Source organism: Poeciliopsis prolifica, unplaced genomic scaffold, assembly GCF_027474105.1.
Source record: "Poeciliopsis prolifica strain line A6 unplaced genomic scaffold, Auburn_PproV2 SCAFFOLD016, whole genome shotgun sequence".
Classification (NCBI taxonomy): Eukaryota; Metazoa; Chordata; class Actinopteri; order Cyprinodontiformes; family Poeciliidae; genus Poeciliopsis; species Poeciliopsis prolifica.
Genome location: NW_026562391.1, coordinates 6532604 through 6553066, shown reverse-complemented (window position 1 = coordinate 6553066; position 20463 = coordinate 6532604). Strand labels below are relative to the sequence as shown.

The 20463-nt window shown below is 39.4% G+C and overlaps 1 protein-coding gene across 3 annotated transcripts; it reads left to right on the top strand.

The window, feature by feature from the left end:
* The first annotated feature begins 1143 nt into the window (after window positions 1–1143).
* slc44a2 (solute carrier family 44 member 2) lies at window positions 1144–20120 on the top strand. Of its 3 annotated transcripts, none has more exons than XM_055040815.1 (22): window positions 1144–1280; window positions 8783–8831; window positions 8944–9017; window positions 9688–9772; window positions 10466–10550; window positions 10639–10758; window positions 10869–10929; window positions 11026–11152; window positions 11411–11494; window positions 11740–11852; window positions 11937–12068; window positions 12139–12238; window positions 13455–13547; window positions 13643–13727; window positions 13862–14124; window positions 14332–14426; window positions 15339–15442; window positions 15526–15599; window positions 15710–15780; window positions 15881–15969; window positions 16256–16340; window positions 19572–20120. In XM_055040815.1, exons 1-22 carry the CDS (start codon window positions 1244–1246, stop codon window positions 19679–19681), a joined length of 2136 nt encoding a protein of 711 aa, XP_054896790.1. In that variant the 5' UTR covers window positions 1144–1243; the 3' UTR covers window positions 19682–20120. The 3 variants fall into 3 exon arrangements, with proteins under 3 accessions (XP_054896790.1, XP_054896788.1, XP_054896789.1); XM_055040813.1 differs by lacking the exon at window positions 19572–20120 and adding an exon at window positions 16543–18392; XM_055040814.1 differs by lacking the exons at window positions 1144–1280; window positions 19572–20120 and adding exons at window positions 5670–5971; window positions 16543–18392.
* The last annotated feature ends 343 nt before the right edge of the window (window positions 20121–20463 follow it).

Here is a 20463-nt window from a genome sequence, read left to right as displayed (position 1 = left end):
CAAATAAAGTCTGGATATGTCAAAAATACAGACTTTATCAAACAATGGTAAGATGAATGGCACTGTTGTATGAAAGCCATGGGAAGTCCAGTTTAAAGCTTGCACCAAGTCAAGTTGCATTAAGTGCATACAGCAAGTGACAAAATATATATTTTTTTGTCACTTGCATGCAAAATGCTATGTGTAGAGGAAAACACTGCTGATTACCCGAACACACTCTGCCTGATTCTGCCACCCTGTGGCAATGATTTTCCTCTGCAGGCCCAGGAAAGCTGGTCCGAGCTGATATGAGTGGTTTAATAGAGTGCAATGCTGGAAAAAAAAAAGCCTGTTACAGGCTCCAAATAACTTGGGACTGGGGTGGAGTGCTGCTTTCGCATAGGAAGGCTCTGAATATACAGCCAAATGTTAAGGTGTTGGAATTGCCCAGTGGAAGTTCAGATCTAAATCTAATTGAGAATCAGTTGGATTCACAGGCGTCCTCAGTGTAATCTGACTGTGAATGAGCCATTCTGGAAAAGAAAAGGGTGGGAGTTACCCAAACTTGGCAAAGATGTGCAAAGGTGGCAGAGAAATACTTTTAAAAAGGTGCAGTTCCGGCTGATGTCAGGTTCCACAAAGTATTAACTCAGCGATAAGTGCATATGTTTTTCCCAATTTTTAAAGAAAAAGTCTTTTTATTTTATTTTTAATCATAACCTCGTTATTGATTTCTTTACAGTATATAGCAAATTATACTTTTAATTATTTTGTGATAATGGTAAAAACTTTACATTTTAAAATATATGGCCAAAAAAAAAAAAAAAATATATATATATATATATAAATATATATATATATATATATATATATTTAATTTTTCTTTTTTTTTTTTTTTTTTTTTACATAAAACATTTTTTAAAACCTTTTACGCCTATTGAAATAAACACGTTAGTTTTCTCGTCGTAAACATTCCAGAGCAATGTGAGCGAAAGGTGGGGCTTCTCTTCTCAGCGACACTTTGATTGGCCGGATAACTCCTCGGTTTCCAAACCTCGCTCTCTGATTGGCTGCGTCTGCTTTCAATTATTTGTAGAATGCGACGTAAAAACGTGTATTTTGGGACGGTCTCTCTCTCTCTCTCTCTCTCTCTCTATAGCAGCTAGCAGTTGGTCACTTCTTGATGGTTTTCTGCGCCCGGACATTTCCATGACAACTGTGTCTGACGTTTGATCATCAGCGAGGAGAAGAACCGGGCGTGAATATGGTGTCGAAGGAGAAACAAGCAGACTCCAAATACGGTACGAAAAACAAACAAACAAACAAACAAAAAAATTAGCTAGATCTGTCACAGCTTTCTCCTCGATCTTTGATTGTTTCCCCACCTCTTCTCTCCAAACGGGCGAAGAAACGGAAACAATGACTGCGGTGGATGAATGGGTGTGGACCTCTGGGGTGGTACGCTGATCTGGACACATCCTCACAACGGTTACTGTTATTTGTCGTGGAGAAAATTACTATTTCATGTTGCAACAAGACAGTTTGATTTTACGTAGCCTTAGGTTTTTTTTTTTTTGTTTTAACAACAAGATAACGGTACAAGTCTACCTTTTTTTGTAAATTATTCTATTGCTTCATTTGGCTTTTAAAACACTGAAAAAAGAGGCTTGGTTTAAATAACTTTTAAAGAAACCAGGATTTAAATGTCTGATTTATTATTTGGTTACTGTTTTCCCCTGAGCTTGGAAACGATTTGGTGTGTGTGTGTGTGTGTGTGTGTGTGTGTGTGTGTGTGTGTGTGTGTGTGTGTGTGTGTGTGTGTGTGTGTGTGTGTGTGTGTGTGTGGGTGAGTGGGTGGGTGGGTGTGTGTACTATAGATCAGCATATGGTCGTTTCATTCTCAGCTGCACACAAAAACAGAGAAACGTGTGGATTTGACAGATGTATTTTTAAAACACAACAATGGATTCTCCTCAGATGCACATCATGCGAGAATTCTTCCCTCTACATCAGACAAGCGTATGACTCACTCACTGGTTTCTTACTGATTCTCCAAAGTTGCAGCCCACATGAACCCTGGCCCTCTTGTGTCTGAGCCGGGTTGTTGCTCATGCAGGCTGCTTGAGTCATGAAGTTTTAATAACCAACCTTAGCCTTGCTGCAATAACCCCAAGTTTAGAGTTGCAACATGAGATGATAGTCATAGCCACAGTCCCCAAGCCGGTGTTTCACTGGGAGTGGAACACCAGTGCTGCCTTACTGCTAAATTCCACAATGCATTGTGAAGGTTTCAGGAGGTGATGAGATGTATTTTGTTTTGGTATAAATTAGCCCCATTTGGGGGATTTTAGCCTCAACATAGCTTCCTAAAAAAGTTAACGATGAACCAATTGTCCATTGGGTCTGATGCATGTTTCAAAATGAAAAGAGCAGGGGTTTGGATAAAATATTGACAGCCTGTTAATGGCTTACAAACTTAAGAAGCACCTCTGAGCTGACACTCTGAGTGAACTCTGTTTTCAAATCTTCATTTGCTAAGCTTCGAGTAGCATTTGGGTTTTATCGCCATTTTGGTTCCATTGTGGTTTTGGTTGTTTCACCCTTTCAGGAGGGAATTAAAGCTACTGTTGGACACTTCACATCGACCTTACGTCAATTCATGCACTCTTTGGCGACATGACCCTTCTTTGACAACTGATGATTTAAAGTAGTTTTTTATAATCTATATACACTGTATTATGTGAATATATGACTCATGTAAAATCTATCTGCCAGCAGGAAGATGCTTGGGGTTATTTTGAGTCATTTGCTCTTCAGTTTTAATTTCAGCAACAAATAAAAAGCATTTATTACTCAAATCATTTTTTGTTACATTCTGCTACATGGATCAGAACTAAAATACTACTGCAAAGGTTTCATTTAATAATATGAACTCTAATTGAATCAAGCAAGCTTTTAAGTAGATGGGAAGGAAGTGGTTTGTTTACAGTTATAAAATAGACTACTGTTGACTCAAAGTAGATGGTGGCAAATTGGGGAAGTGGGAAATCAACCAGGAGTCTGAGCCTGTTAAGCAGCTGACTTCAGGCTCAACCAGCAGATAGCCTGACTAATTAGACAGCCAATCTTCACTTGTTATGAACCCAGTGTTTTTGAAACACAGGTACACAGTTTCAAAAGGTACATAATTCTTGACTCCCAACTTCCATTGTTTGTCATTTCTTAGAAGCTTATATAAGTATAAGACTGGAAAATGTTTTTGTATTGCAATTTGCGCATTGAAAAGTAATTCCTAGCATTCTTTTGACAATGTAGCCTAACAGTGCATTTCTGAGTTGGTGCTTTTGGTTGAAGGCAGGCTGCAGCCTGCAGTACCTGGACTATGTTCAGCCTTGTCTGCTCGACCCACACAGCAGACACGAGGCAGGAGACTTCCAGTCAATATTAGGCCTGCAAACTCCTCTTTATTGACACACACATACACACACACTGCAACATTTCTTCTTATGGAGATTACTAGGTTTGAATCAGTCAGTCGCTGTTTGGCGTACAGATTGTGATCTGGGCCAGTTTTTTTTTTTTTTTTCAGTTCTGTCTGTAAAGAACCATAAATTTATTTCCTTTAAAAAGCATGTAGGCCAGCGTCCTGAATAGTGTCTGGAAATAGAGTTTTTAAGGTAATCCCATGTGTTTAAAACAATTCCACACAGCAGCTGTGAGTCTGTCATCTCCTCTAATTATAGTTAATAAATAAGTCTTTATCCTTATTCTTTAAAAAGAGAGATAAACTGTAAGGAATAAGATCATCAGGAGACAAATGCATCTTGTCCCTCCAAGGAATGCACACACAGTAGCCAGAATCCATTAAGGCAGACAGGAAGAGCTTCATCTGATAACCCCTCAGAGCCCATTAGTGGAGCACATCAGCCATGACATCATCACACCCGGTAACACACACACACACACCGCACAATTACTCCTGCCCTAACATTCACACTCCTTATAAATAATTTAAAGATCCCTAATACTGACCACACTAAGGGCTGGATCGTTTATGACCGGCTTTAATCCCACACAGACCTGCTGGATGAGTAATGCTGTGCCTGAAGATAATAGGCTGCTTCCAGAACAATGAATAAATAAATCCGCAGCGTTTGGATGCGCCGCAGCACATCACTAAACTACTGCCATGTTTATTTCAACAAATTTGCAAACACATCTGAGCTTGTAAAGACTTGGCAGAGCTGCGAGATGAAAATCTGTTTGCGTGCTTTCCAGCACAATCAGAGATCTGTTTTCCTGCATAAAAGAGCCGAGTCGTCCTCCAGCTCTGAGGCCTCAGTCTTTCAAATTCGTTTTGTCCTTCAATATGAAAGGGAATGGGAAAAGTAGCAATAATAAAAGCAGTAAAAATAGTTTTGTTTGTTGTTTTTCTTAACTTGCCAAATTGCTGATGTTGTGGCATTTAGTAATGTCTTTGCTTTGGCCAGTATGAGATTCTTCACATGTACGATAGCCTTGTTCAGCATCAATTTTATTTAAATTGATGCCAAGCAAAGATAAAACTGTAACTCTACTGATGTAATAATAACTGTTGTAACACCAAAAAAAGAGGATTTTCTACTTATTATTTAAAAGACTGTTATTAATATTTATCATGTTAAATTTTTTTCTTCATCAAAAAGTAAATGAAAAGAAAACTTTTCAAAGCTGTTACTCTGCTGCATTGTTTTATTATCTTTTGGGAGAGATCTTTCTCATTTCCTTTCAAACTTCTTGGTTGAATAACAATACATTTCTATTGACATCTAGTAAGAGCTACGCAAAATTATATACTTAGCTTTTTGTGATCTAAAAGGTATTTTATTACTGTTTGAGACTAAATTCTTTGTGCAGTTATTTTCAAAGTATTGTGAACGGATGATGTTGCAAAATTTGAACGTGGTTACGTGAGTTTAACTGAAATTACTTCCAATTGGAAACCTTGATTCAGATTCCAACATGATATAATCTTTTATTATTATTTTTCTTTTAAATCACTATTGCATTAAGGGAAAATAAAATATTTATTTTCTTTTGGAAATAATTGGCAAATAAAACTTCTAACTGGGAGTTTTCACAGCAGAAATGCACAAGAAGACATGTGCCGATTTGACTGTATCAACCCATGGAGCAGATACAATCAATAGTTAGTGTATTGTTTGTCAGTCACACGTCATGTGCTCCACTGACTACGTAGGACGGCCTTTTCTCAGTTGTACTGTTCTCTGTGTAACAATAATGGTTTAGAACTAGAATAAGTGCTCCAGTAATGCAGAGTTTTTTTTTGTAGCCTATTGGTTGTTGTCAAAACACTGTGAGAAGCTGAACGATGGCATTTAAATGTACAACATTAAGCTTACCAAAATAGGCTGCTGTATTTGAATGAATCCAGCAGCCTGGATTCTTTCACGTCCAGGCTGCTGGAAAAATGAAGCTTCTGAGAAATGAAGCTGTTTATCTTTCCTCATCTAGAACCAAAGCGCTGCTGTGCTTTGACAAAGCTCAGACGTCATCTAAGCCACGCGTTTTGGTAAGGGAGGGTGTTGGCGTGAAGAGGAGCTCCCCTGTTATGTTAGCATCCCAAAATGTTGATTCAGTAAAATGAAAGTAAGAAGCATGCTGTCCTTCCTGTAAAGTCCCACAAAGTTTATCTCTCTTGTTCGATTCCCTCAAAACGTCACCGTGCAGACGAGCCGCCGCCGCTGCTGCAAATTTACTTTATAACATCAGAATGACAGGCTTGAGGGAAGCGGTTAAAAAAAAAAAACAGTAAAGTCTTCAAAACAGTGAAAGAAGGAAGTAAAAAGGTCAGAGGCCGAAGAGCTCTAAAAGGAAGGAGACGACGAGAAGCAGCTGCTGAACGCCAGCTTGCTGCGGAGGATCGATAAAACTCTCTGTACGACAAACTGGGAGGGAAACCGCAACAAAATGACCATGTATGAAAAAAAAGGTACTGTTTCCCTTTTGGATTCTATTCAACAACATGCTGGAGGTTCTGTTTGAAGCAAATTGCTTGGCTTTTTGTTTCAATCAGTTTTGATGGATTTGTTTGTTCTGCGGTCACATTTCTGCTTTTGAGTCGTCCTACATGTCAGCTGCTTCTGCGACATTTTGGCAGGAAATGTTTGGGTATCCTGTGTACGTGTCGGTGTGTAAGCACTGTTTTGGCTGGAAGGCCGTCGTGGCTGATGTCTTGTCTCTCGCCTCTTTTTGCTCATTCTCCACATCTTAGCATGAGCTTAAAGCAGCTTTGTTATCGTAAAGTGTGTGAGACAGAACGTGGAGCATTTCAGAGGAACGCCACCAAATCTTGCTTGCAACAGAACTTCTCTATCGAGCTGGTTTTCCTGTTAACAAGTATTCAGGCGTCTGATTCTTGAAAGTCTTTTGACACGTTGGTCTTACTGTGATGTATTTGTGGTCAGCGTGAAGTTCCTTCCACGGCCTCATCTGAAGGGTTTCCATGGAGGCTGGCGATGCCCACAGGGAGCCCTCCGCCGTCGCTGGGGAGCCATTTTGTGGGTTGTGAGGAATGACAGGCAGAAAAAATCCTTTTGTTCTGCAGGAGTCTTTGTATAATGCTTGGCCGGACTCTTATCGACTCATCATGTCCTGTATGCCCACTGACTGAGAATATGTTACATGCAACAATGTGAACTAGTAAGAAATATTTCTGCAGCAAAAGGCTCAATTTATTTTTTTTTTACAAATGCACTGATTAATCATTTTACTGGCCGAGGTCAATGTCTGGTTTCCTTTGGGGTTTGATTTGCCACAGTCTGCTGGGTGGCACAGGTTTGGTTCGTTGTCGGCGTGTGCCTGGTGCTTCCTCTAGTAGGGTGTGTTCTTTGGCTTTGTGGGGATTTTGGAGTGTGTGGTGCTCTCTTTGGCAGCTGCACCCTCTGCTTGGCTGTGGTTGGTTGGTGGGTGGGGTAGTGGGAGTTTTCAACGTGTGGATGCAGCAGACTCTGAGGGTGAAGGAAGTCGCCTCGCGTGGTCTTGGCCTGTTTGGGTCTTGGCACGTTCTACTTCTTGAGAACGTTTTTTTTTTTTTTGCGGTTTTGCTTTCTTAAATTTCTGCCTCCACTTTTTGAATTAACTTTTATAAATTTGCTCTTCTGACTGTCACTATTGTTATTTAGCTTACAGACTGACTTAGTGATGCACTGATCCTTATTATGTTCTGCTTTGTTTCAAGTTTTTGTTTGAAATATGAAAACGATTCGTATTTTCAGTTCAGTTTGCATTGCTAATGAAACTGCTAGCCATGTAGGACCACATTACCAAAAAAAAACAACAACAAAAAAAACATCTTAGCATTTTCTTTTCATATATCCTTATATTTTTTCTTAATTTACTTGTTGGTAACAGCTATAATGAGACAGAAAGTGCAGTGGAATGCAGAAAGGAGAGTTATGCAAAAATACCTCTGTCCTCAGGATGTTGTGGTTGTGTGTGTGTCACACCACCATGGCTGCAAACATCTGACTTTAAATAATGATCTGAACCATGAAACAACACCAGTTGTGTGAGGAGTCTTTATTTATAAAGCTACATACCTCTTACTTCATGTACTTGTCAGTCCATTTCAAAGAAACTGTGTGTTTTGTATACTGACCAACCAGTGTGTTCTTTAGATGTTTTACATTGACTTTATGGTGTGTAATGCAGTCAAAGTAAAACAAAATAATACAGATAAATACAGTTATCTAAATCTAAATATATGAGACAATAAAATTTATTTTTTTTCTGTCCAAAAGGAACATATTCGTTATTTCAAGTGCAAAATTACAGGTATTGATTTAAATGTTCACCTGCAGTAATATTTTTATTAAAAGCCTCTCAGCAAGTCGGGCATTTTCCTACATATTCCACCTGCTATAGAACAGACCTGATGAGTGCAGGCCATCAACAGCCAGCAGGTTTGAAACTGGGACCAGTCCAGAAGCTCTATGTTAACGCGCTTTATCTTTTCCAAACCTGACCTTAAACTGGTGTTGCTGTTCACAGTGAAGCAAGTTTTACATCACCATGAACTGAGGAGAAAAAGCTGCCAGATTTCAAATCAGAAACCTTCAGGTTCAGCTGATGTCTGCAGCTGCCCACATGGACAGGTTAATAGATCTTCTGGAGAAAGATATTTAAGGTCAAAATAGAAAAAAAAACCTGAACTGCTTGACCCCTCAGAAATGTCCAAACGTTTGAAGAAGTTAAAGCGAGGCTTTTTAACTGATAAACACTGTGCCATTATTTTAAAAAGTAAACCCAAGTTCTTTGAGGATGTTGTAAACTGCAGTTATTGTGATGGTGAGCCTAACCAAACTAACCACTAGATCATTTTAACAGTATCAGCAATGCAGATTTAAGTAAAACTATAGTACTTCTTTAAAAATACAGAGAAAATTAAGGGTTTTTTAGCAATATCAATAGATCACCATCTATTGATATTGCTAAAAAACCCTTAATCTGCCATGCTGTACAGTAGCTTAATAAAAGGCAATCTTGTGACTAATTGAAGTTGTAAAATTTACCTCTGACAACAATCTTTTGAGGGAGTTGACTTGTGGCACAGAGTGGTGCTCAGCTTTGATGTGGAGTCTTACTCATTGTAAAGTGTGTGAGCGGTTATGTGGTAAGACAAGAGGGATTCCTAAAACAGCAATAGGTTTTAGTTCTGCCTGCTCTTCTACACGCGCTGCCATCTCATCAGAGTAAGGACGCATTTAGAGTTAAGAAAGATTTCTCTCTGTCTTTGTTTCAGGGGAGTCCAGAAAGTTTGATCCCAATTTCAAAGGGCCGATCCGGAACAGGTGAAAGCATCTGTTTTACTCATTTAGTGTGTTTGTGTGTGTGTTCTCTTTTTTTAAATTTATTGTCAGACCAAAATAGCAACATGATAAGTCTGATGCTTTTTTTTCCCAGGGGTTGCACGGACATCCTCTGCTGTTTGCTCTTCATCCTCTTCCTGTTTGGTTACTTCGCAGTTGGAATCCTCGGTAAGAATCGTCCTATGTCACTCTAATCCTGTTTTGATTCTGTTCAAAACCCATAAATATCTTGATGATGATTGATTTAATTTAGACTTTTAAAAACTTAAATTTACATATGAAAAATTATGCAGCCCTTTTTTCTTATACAAAAAAACCTACTAAAGTACAGAAGCATTGTCTAGGAAAGGAAACTCGGCACAGAACCTCAATTAGTTGCACTTTTTACCAACCTTATCTGTTTTTCATGCAACTATGAGTCTCTTCTGGCCAGTGCTGTTGTTTTTTTAGCTTCCACCTCAGTGAAACAGTCCTTGCTGTACTGCAATGTGTCAAGGGACACAGATTGGACAGATGGCTGCAAATTTGTCGGGTTTTTTTGTTTTCAGCAAACATCTGCAACTTCTGCTTTCCTGAGATGCTTTTGTATGTTTTTCCTGATAATCACACTGTTGAAATTCCTTCTTTTATGTAGGTGGTTGCTGATGATCAGCTAATCAATGCATTTGATTAGCAGAGCTGAACTGTTGCTTACACCGCACAGTGCTTGTGCATTTTATTTGGTTTTTGCTATAATATCTTATTCATTTAATAAGATATTATCTGCTTGCTACTTTATTCTAAAACCTGCTAAGTTTATGTAAAAACCTCCAAACTGAAGTATTTCATCCCTCTGCAGCCTGGTCTCAGGGTGACCCTAGGAAAGTGATTTATCCCACAGACAGCAGAGGGCAGTTCTGTGGGCAGGCCGGGACCGCACTGGAGTAAGTCACCTGAAGTATTAAAGGTTGCTCATGATCTTGTGTAACTTCCACAAATAGAGTATTGCAAACGCATTCGTACTTCTTGAACCTTTCGACATTTCCTCACGATACAACAAAACATTTCAGTGTTTTTACTGAGATTTTATTTTATAGACTAACACATAGTGCAGAATATCTGTACGTGGAAAGAAAAATTATTTACAGGTTAATTTTCCATTTAGGCGTTTCTGACTGAAGTAGGGTGAACTCAAATACATGCCACACTTTTTAGATATACAGCTCTGGGAAAATTTAAGACACCATTTTTAGGTATATGTTTAAGTAAAATGAACATTGCTCTTTTATTTTATGAACTAGTGACAACATGTTTCTGAAATTCTGATCAAAAATTTTGCAGAAAATGTGAAATGGTCAACATAATGAAAAACATGCATTCCTTTCAGACCTCAAATAATGCAAAGAAAACAAGTTAACATTCATTTAGAAACAATGTTTTAACTAAGGAAGAGATCAGAAATCTATATTTGGAGGAATAACCATGAGGTTTTCAATGGGACTCACTGCATTGGTCTCTTGCTTTTTTCCAGAGATGTATTTCATTTTCTTTTCCAACGTCATGACTATAAAGTGCTCTGTCCGGGTCTGTCAATAAAAAAACTTCTGTCTGTGATCTGTGTCATTGTCACGTTACAGGAAGAAACCGCTTCTGTTTTACTTCAACATCCTGAAATGTGCCAGCCCCCTGGTGCTCCTGGAGTTCCAGTGTCCCACCCCTCAGGTCAGGAAGTGTGGCTACATCTGGTTGCTGGAGCTGCTTTACAGCGCCGATCAGTGGTTCATGCCTGCCTGCTGTTTTCTGTCCCCAGATATGTGTGGAAAAGTGTCCTGACAGGCACTTGAATTTGGTGAAGGCCAAGCTAGGCAGCAAAGAAGACCATGAATACTACTCGAGATACTGCAAGGAGGGAACTAACTTCGCCGCACTGGTACATTTTCAAATACTGAAGTTATTCACATTAAAACGACGTAAAGACGTAAAGAGCTATGTGTGCGGAATGAGGGGATCTTTAACTAAAGCTCTCGCTGCATCATTCAGAGTCCTCCTGAGATCCTGAGGGATGGCCTGTGTCCTGGCATGCTGGTGCCCAGCAAAGCTTGTAAGTGACAAGCTTTCACTTCTTATGATGGCGTCTCTGTTAATTAGTTTCTGCTGCCAAGAGTTTCAAAAAGTGATCATGGGCCTGCCTCCACAGTCACACGGCGCTGCCTGCCTGCCCTGGGAAAGCTGAGCGGCGGCATGGTTGTTGTAGGCAACGAAACCTCGTTTGTCGATGACAATAACAACAGAGTCAACGCCACAGACCTGCTGGAGGCAGCAAAGTGAGTCTACGTCCGTATATACGGACACAACATGATGCTATCAAGCACGTTAATTCGTTTTTAAAAGTTATGTCAGTATAGCAGTTTATGAAATGTGTGTAGCTATTAGGTGCTGTAGCGATTCCTCGAGTGATTAGAGTATTAAAAGTCATGGAGGAAAATTTATCTGCCTCAAAGCTTCGTAAAATTATATGTCATTATTTACTGTTTAATCTGTGAAGTATAATCGTCCATATATCTGATGTTTTCTCTCGACAGGAAGTCAAATATTGTTTTGGAAGCTCGTCAGGTGGCCATGAGAGTCTTTGAAGACTACACTCAGTCCTGGCACTGGATACTACTGTGAGTTTACTTCCCTGAACTGCTCAAATAAAAGTGTTAGATGTTAAAGCGCTGAACAAGGTTTCAGTTTTCTCAAGTGATTCAGTTCCTACTGAACTGAGACAGACATATTGCTTTACTTCAGATTGGTGTATGAAAAATCTTTATGTGGTTTCTGAAAGGCATCAACCAATCACACTGACTTCTGATTGGTTGACGGTATCCCAGTTAATAAGGTAACTCATTAATCTGTTCTCGCTCTGCAGCTGTCTGGTGATCGCCATGATTATCAGCTTGATTTTCATTGTCCTGCTGCGGTTCTTGGCCGCCCCCATGGTCTGGGTCATAATTATTTTGGCCATTCTTGTCATTGGATACGGTAAATCCTGCCAGCTCTAAATGCTAAAATTAAAGGTTGTCTTTAAAGACAATTGATATAACGGACAAGCTTGACTGTTTTTAGGGATTTTACACTGCTACATGGAGTACACCGCCCTGAAGGGAGAACCGGGCGCAGACGTCACCATCCGTGACCTGGGCCTGCAGACAGACTTCTCTGTCTACCTGCAGATCCAACAGACATGGCTGGCCTTCAGTAAGACATTTTCACTGTGATTTATCTCTTTCGATTAACTGATTATTCATCATTTCAATCCGCTTCGCAGTGATCATCCTGGCGATTGTCGAGTTCATCATCATCCTGCTGCTCATCTTCCTCAGAAAAAGAATCCTGATCGCCATCACTCTCATCAAAGAGGCCAGCAGGTTCGTACATGTCGGATACGGTACATTTTCATACAGACGTGTTGCATCATCGTTTTGACTTAATTAAAGAAGCAATGCAGCTTGACTATGCATTATGAAACTTACATTTGGAGTTTTAATTCAATTCAACATATTTGTATGCCACTGGTTATCTACAAAATTTCATCTTTAAGCGCTTCAAAAGGAAAACTGACATATTTCATATCAAATTATATGGAACTAAATAATGAATCGATCCAATTCATGTCAGAGAAAAACACAAATATTCACATTTGTATACATAAAGTCCAAATCAATCCACAAAACAATCAAAGTGAGTTGATCATTTAATGCAATGAAATAATCAACTGACTGATTATTTAACTGCATCAAGTTAATAATCTGCATTATATGTATATCTAACATATAAGCTCATGTTTATGAGCTTATATATCTAATTACTGTATATAAGCTCATGTGATTGCATGGAGCTGTTGACTCTGCAGCAATACCTCCACCTGAACAAGCATGTAATGACAGGGAAAAGGGACTACTTCCTTTAAGCAGGAATTGGTCCTGTGGATGACTGAATGTACATGAAGCACAAATCAAGTACTACAGCAAAACCTAGTTCAGATTGAGCAACTAATAGGCATGGTCGCGGTTGAGGGTTGAAAATACAGAACTGCGTGAGAATAGGTTTATTTTCCATGGTAAAGAAAAATGCAGCCAGTACCAGAATTAAGAAAAGAGATACGGTTAAGCACAGAATGACTGAGCCAGGAGCTCTGACACTGACAGACAGAGTGACACCTCTGTCAGTGACATTGTCCAGGAGCAAGACGCACCTGAACACAGAGTGACTGAGCCAGGAGAACTTTCTATGGAAAAGATAAAATTGAGGGAATGCATAAAGTTAATTGCAGCAGCAACTTGACTTTCCAGGAGACAGACGCATCAAAACAAAGAATCGTTAAGTTGCGAATACCTTCTACGAGAACAATACTGTAATAATATAATAATTAAAATTAGAATTAGCAGAACAGATCAGTGTGAGAAAAAGTGGTCATTAAATCCTCCTGTCAAATGATATGAATTAAATTATTGCTTAATTTACAAATTCTTTTATTAAGTCAGAATGTTTTTATAGCAATTTCTCTGTAGCAAATATAGCAATTTCAGATATCCTAGTAGGTTGCAGAATAACAAGCGTTTTTGTTTTTGGTTTTTTTGTCAGCGCTGTGGGCCACATTATGTCGTCGATGTTTTACCCGCTGCTGACCTTTGCCCTCCTGACTGTGGTGATCGCTTACTGGGCCGTCACTGCAGTGTATCCTTTCGTCAGCCTTCCAAGAAGCTCAATCCCTCATTTTGTCACATGATGTTTCAGTGATGACACTTTGTCACCTTGACGTCTCCAACCAGATTTCTGGCTACGTCAAATGAGCAGATCTACAAAGTGTTCAACAAAACCGATTGCCCGTTCTCGATGGACACATGCGATCCCAAGGTGATCCAGAAATATCTTTTTCCAGTCGGGCTCATTTTTCAAATCATGTAACTGTACTGCTGCTGTAAACAGGTTGCCTTTTAGTTAGAAAGACAATCTCTGCATTGATCCGCCTCTTCTCCTTTTTCCCGCAGACATTTAACACCTCCAATGTTTCAGCCCAGTGCCCAGACGCAGAATGCATGTTTGTTTTTTACGGTGGTGAGACGCTGTACCACAAATATCTCATCCTGCTTCAGTTCTACAACGTCTTCCTCTTCTTCTGGTGTGCAAACTTTGTGACGGCGCTGGGCCAGGTGACGCTATCGGGAGCTTTCGCTTCTTATTACTGGGCCTTCAAGAAGCCAGACGATATCCCTGCTTTTCCCATATTCTCCTCGCTGGGACGGGCTCTTAGGTTGTTGGAAACCATGTTTACTTTAATTATCATAATTAAAAACGTTCTAGAACAAATGTGGCATTATTTATTTATTCTTTCATTTTTACACAAAAGCAGGCGAATCTGTCCCGAATGGGGCATATGTTGAGGTCTGCAGGTGGTGCCTCAGACCGTGTGACATGGAAAATTGTGACTAATTCTCGTGTTTGGTCTCCTCCTGTGTAGATACCACACAGGCTCGCTGGCTTTTGGCTCCCTGATCCTGTCTTCGGTCCAGGTCATCAGGGTCCTCCTGGAGTATCTGGATCAGAAGTTGAAAGGTTGGAAAAACGCTTCATTAAATCTCGTTTCATAGTGGATACGGAGATTTGCTAGTCAGAAGTAACCCTGGTTACTTTAGTAACACGCATCCTCATAACCTAAATCCTTCCACCGCTCTAACCAGCTTCCATGTGTCGATTTAAGCATTATGTTTCTGTGGCGTGTTCAGGTGATGTTCGCTGTCGGCTTTTGTTTCTCTCCACATGTAGGTCAAGAAGTTACATCTTGGTTTGATCAGAACGACTTCTTCCACATGTTTATCGTGTCCCTTTGTCTGACCTTTGCAGGACATCTTGACTTCAACTTTATTTTAACTTTTCTGTAAAGGTTAGATTTGTTTAGTGCATGAATAATAGTTGTCCCATCAGCACATTCTCCCACCTGCGCTGTGGACCTCTGGGCTGCTTCTTTGATTAATGCTCTTCTTATCATGTTTATGTAAACGCCTTGTCTTACAAGATGTTCAGTTGTGCCATACTCTTTTTACTTTTAGAAGGGATTCTGTGTGAGAGATTCAGAGATGGAAATCTTGTTTCATATATATATTTTTTTGTTTTTATTTTGTCGTCTCTGTCCCTGAACTGACTGACAGTCTTCATGACGCCGTCTGCTCTCTAGTTTCCACTTCACAATTATTCACTACTTTGTGAATAATTTGTGTTGGTCTATCCTAATAAAAGGCTGTGAAGTTAGGGTTATTAATATCTGCTTTTACTGTGTTTTGTTTTGCTAGCAGGTCTAATCAGTCTCAGACCAACATATCTGGGTGTCATTGTTAATATAGCTCTGATTATGCACATCAATTACTTCCTCTCTCATCTCCATGCGGTGATAAAGAAACAGAAAATTTACACACATAAACATCCTTGTTCATCCTAAAGTGTTGCACCATTTCCCCTCCTGTCCTCCAGGTGCTCAGAATAAGTTTGCTAAATTTCTGCTGAGCTGCATGAGGTGCTGCTTCTGGTGTCTGGAGAAATGTATCAAATTCCTGAACCGGAACGCCTACATCATGGTGAGCTGCTGCAACTGGATACTGCTGACTGATGGCTCTTCTTTCCAAGAAGTTCACTTCTCATTATTTTGTTTTCATCCAAGATTGCGATCTACGGAAAAAGTTTCTGCACTTCAGCTCGAAATGCCTTCTTCCTTCTCATGAGAAACATTGTCAGGTTTGTTTTTAAATTTTTCATTTTCTACCCTTCATATTCTAATAATCTCTTCCCCACTATTGCAGCAACATGATGCTGTTAAACTCAACACTGTGTGCTCTCTAACGCAGGGTGGCAGTTTTAGATAAAGTGACTGACTTCCTGCTGTTTCTTGGGAAGCTCCTTATTGTTGGCATTGTGGGTAAGGGAGGTTTTTATTAATAGACGGAAACACTCTGGAGACATCCGTGTGTTTTCCCCGCAGTTCAAATAAACTATTTTTGCTTTTTATCTCTGCGCAGGGATTTTCTCTTTCTTCTTCTTCTCTGGAAGAATAAAAGTTGTAGAGAATGCGGCTCCATCTCTCAACTACTACTGGGTGCCAATACTGGTGAGAACAGTTGTGAAAAAAAGCTTGAAAATAAATAGTTAGCATTGCAATAAAGTAGCATATTTAATAAATTGGAGAAAACTGCAATTTATTTACTCATTTATTTGTGATTCAAAAAGTTGTTTTTATTAAATCAACAGAGTACTTACTGGTACTCCTTGCACGTCCTACAAAATAAATTTGACTAAAATATGAAATTGACTCAATATTTTTTGAGTGCTTTGTTTAAAATGGACTTAATTTTCATATATATATATATTTTTACTTCCTGCTTTTTATTTTGCAGACAGTAGTAGTGGGATCCTATCTGATTGCCCACGGCTTCTTCAGCGTGTACGCCATGTGTGTGGACACACTCTTCCTGTGTTTCTGTGAGTCATTTCTCAAAGATAACCGAAAACCTTCTCCTCCTATTGATAAGCTGCTTGTTTTTCCTTCTTGCTGCTCTGTTTCTCACTTCTCTCCTCTTTGTCTCCTGTTAATTTCACTTTCATACATTCCCTCTGCATTTTGCGTTTTCCCCATCCGTTTTCCATTAACCCATTCTGAATCGATGCCATGCGCCGCCAAAAGGCGAAGACTTGGAAAGGAATGACGGTTCGTCTGAGAGACCTTACTTCATGAGTAAGGAGCTGCACGAGATCCTCTCCAAGTTCGGTAAGGTGGAGGATGAGTTTGACGGCGTCGAGGCGGCGGACGCTGCCAAACAAGCGGACCAGGTGAAAGTGGAGGAGGAAACGCCCCTCCAGCAGCAGGACGGGGAAGTCCAAATAAAACAGCAGCCTGTGCTGAGGGAGGAAAACGAGGAAAAGCAGCCTCTGGAGACCAGCACTGAGGACGAGAAGAAGGAGAAGGCGGAGGAGGAACAAGTCAGTCAGGCGGAAGACACTGAGAAAAAAGAAGAGCCAGCTGTGAAGGAAGTTCCAGCAAAGCAGGAAGTGAAAGCAGATGAAAAGGCAGAGGAGCAGACAGCTGCAGATGGGGAAGCTGAGGAAGTGAAGAAAGTGGAAGAAAAAGAGCAACACAAAGATGATAATCCTCCACCTGCACAACAGGAGTAGATGCAACAAAGCAAGGGAGGCTCACTAAACCTCAGACAGCAGAATAGAAGTTACGTCCCTCAGCTGTGTGATATGGACCTGTTAAATGTACAGCATTCAAGCTAAAGTGTACACGGCTTTGCTGAAAGAGCTGATGTTCCACCTGGAGAAGGCCAACCAGAGCGAAGGCTGAAGGAGGTCAAAAGCCCAGTGCATCTCTGTAGCTTGAAGAAAACACACACACACACACACACACACACACACACACACACACACACACACACACACACACACACACACACACACACACACACACACACACACACACACACTCCTTTGTGTTGGTTTTAGAACAGTGTTGGTTTTTCTATCGTGAAGGTCTGTAACACATAGTGCGTGCTGAACTCCATGCCTGATTACTGTCAGTGTTTGTCGTCTCGATCCCATTTGCCGGAAGCGCTACAGAACCGGAACCATGTTTACAGTCAGAGCAAACATCTCAATCAACAGTGAATCACTTTCACAGTTTACAGAAATACCAGCTGATGCCAAAACCGTTCACATTATTTGATACACTATGAATACTGGACCTTTTCTTTTTTCTTTTCTATTTTTTCTTGATATAAAAACTTGCATATATGCACTGGTGCGTGTTTATTATGTATCTTTTGGCTTCAGTCTTGCTGAGACTCACTCTGATGGGACTCCATATATTGTATCGCCACCTCCTTGCCTTGGTATTTTGGACTGGCGTTAAGTGCTGTGATTGTCCGGCCGTGATGCAGAAATCATGACCTCTCAGACTGTCCGGACCCCGACCCAACCTCCCACTTGTTTACAGACCCCTCTTCTTGCCTTGCTCTGTCCCTTCCCTGAATCTTTCCGTCTATTAAGTGCTGCATGATATTAACATGGCCTTTAGAATGCTTGCAACTAACATCTTAAGTGTCTGAAAGCTTTTGTACAACTACTTCTTCTTCTTGTCTGTCATTCTGTGAAAGCTGTAAGATGATATTTTTATCCCCCACTGAAATCACTGATGACATTCCATATTTATTGGGTGTAATTCCTGATTGCGAATACTCGTATTTAGTAATTGTAGTTCTGTTATGGGTAAACATGTGAAGGATGATTTGGGTTTAAATAGGTGAGTTTTTGGATCCGAGACAAAATGGTGAGTTTCTTTATCTACTAATGAAATGATTGACAATTTTACAGAAGTCCATTTAATTGTTTGTCATTTTTGATTTGTGACTCCCTCCAACAGAATACCAGGTGTATACATTCTGGACTTTGTGTGATTGTAATTTGTGAAAAAGTCTTTGAAATCCCTGAAAAAAACATTTGAAAATGAAGCGACTAAATAAATTATTTGAATCTAAATGTCCACTTCTTTTACCTGCTTACTTTGTCAGATGTTTATGTACCAGGATTACCCAATAATCCTGGCATATAAACAGGATTATAAAATAATCTTGCCCTTAAAACCCAATAGTTTGGGCTTTAATTTAAAAAAAAACAAAAAACACTACCAACTGTCTAGTAGGATGGCGACAGCATGATTCTGAGGGTGGGTTTCACTGACAGTCAGATACAAACGCCAGACAGTATTCAAAAAGGACAGTGTAATGAAAAAGCTGGTCTACTTCTTAATTCTTCGACTTCACCTCAAATACAAATCACCTGGCTTTTGGGTGCATAGATGGGCGCTAACAACACGCTTCTGGAGAGAAATTTCCAAAAAGGCAGTGATGAAGAATTGATGGAATATTCTGAAAAGCTACCCTGTGAGAGGAAACCAAACTATTTAAATGGATTTTGCTATCCATTCTGCAAAATGTTCAGCTAAAAGCTCAGAGAAGAGGGAAAGTTTCACCAGATATTGACTCATGAATAGTTCTGTGTCTTTCTGCATAAATTGGGGAAATTTATGCAGAAATCACAATAAATTCCCACTTGCACTCTCAATTCTCTTTTCAAAAATCTTCATTCACTAGTTGTGGGTTAAACCCATTTTTGATTGCTAAACTCCCTTCATTTTTTATTGCATAGATTCAATGAGATGTCAGAAATATTCCTCAAGAAATGTGGTCTGTGTTGACCTCCTCACTCATGATCAGATCTGTTCTGCAACACCCCAAAGTTGCCATATTGGATTGGTATGTGGCGACTGTGGAGCCTCTGGAGCACAGGGATATCATTGCTATGTTATTGAATTAAGCTGTGTGACACGATGCTTTATCAAGCTGGAAGTTTCCATCAGACGGTGGGCGGTCATAAAGTGATGGACATGGTCAGTAACAACACTGAGGGGTGTAGGATTTACACTACAATGACAATTCTTTTATTGGTCAAGAGTCAATAGATGCCCTTTCTGTCCCATCTGGATCCTCGGCAAGTCGTCTTCCCCACTTTCAGATTGCCAAAATGCACTGAGTTAAAACACACATGACACTGTAAGCCCGAAATGAATAGGAATACATTAACTTCTAATCAAAACTGAAGGTTAAATTAGAATCGGTGACAGAAAACATTTTTAACGTCTACTTGTGTTTGTCACAGTGGAAGACCTGGAACGCAATGATGGATCATCCGAGAGGCCCTACTTCATGTCACAAAATCTCCTCAATGTCATAAAAAAGTCCAATGACACATCCAAATCTGTTGATTGAATCCCTATGTGGGTGTGTCTGTGAATGTGCAGATAAATGACTGTGCCATTTCATTGGATGCCTGTACAGTATTTTTGTGTCTAGATATAAACGAGGAGATGTTTTTTTTCCTTTTAACATGTTGAAAACTTCCATCTGTTGATGAGAAATTGTCAACACAGGCAACTTGAAGTAAATAAGTTTGGGAATTACGTTGGCTAATTTAAGTGCAAAAGAATCCTGAAAGGCCGTGTTTTATAAATAATGTCATATGTTTTATTCTAACTTTTCTGTTAATTTTATTCTGACATTCAGATAGGATGGAAAGCTTTATAAGTCATAGAAAACTTTAGACTTACAAGCTTAACCAAATAAATTGCACTGTTTCAAATTTACTCACCAAAGTGGTAGAAAAGCCATTGAGAAATTATCAATAGCCCAAGTGCCTTAAGCTTGATACTACACCTATTTTATATATATATATATATATATATATATATATAATATATATATATATATATATATATATATATATATATATATATATTTGTTTTGAATGTTTCACTGACTAACATTTTCATTGTAATAATTTTGAGTTTAAGATTTTACATTGCCTGATAAATTGATGATAAATGTTTGTGTTTTCATTGTAAGTTTTGGAAATGGAATAGAAATCTCTCCTGTCTGTAAGATTTGCAAGATTGTTTATTCATAAGCAATTGTCAAGCTTATATATTTTTTGGTTTGCTTGTCTTTTTTTATTCATCAGAAAAAATGTTAAATTGTGAAACTGTGCTTGTTTT

Excerpts from the sequence above, each read along its gene's own strand:
- slc44a2 (XM_055040813.1), top strand. The coding sequence starts at position 1,244 with ATGGTGTCGAAGGAGAAACAAGCAGACTCCAAATACG. Across the intron at positions 11,495-11,739 it reads TCCTGGCACTGGATACTACT|CTGTCTGGTGATCGCCATGA; the intron begins GTGAGTTTACTT and ends CTCGCTCTGCAG. Across the intron at positions 15,970-16,255 it reads ACTACTGGGTGCCAATACTG|ACAGTAGTAGTGGGATCCTA; the intron begins GTGAGAACAGTT and ends TTTATTTTGCAG.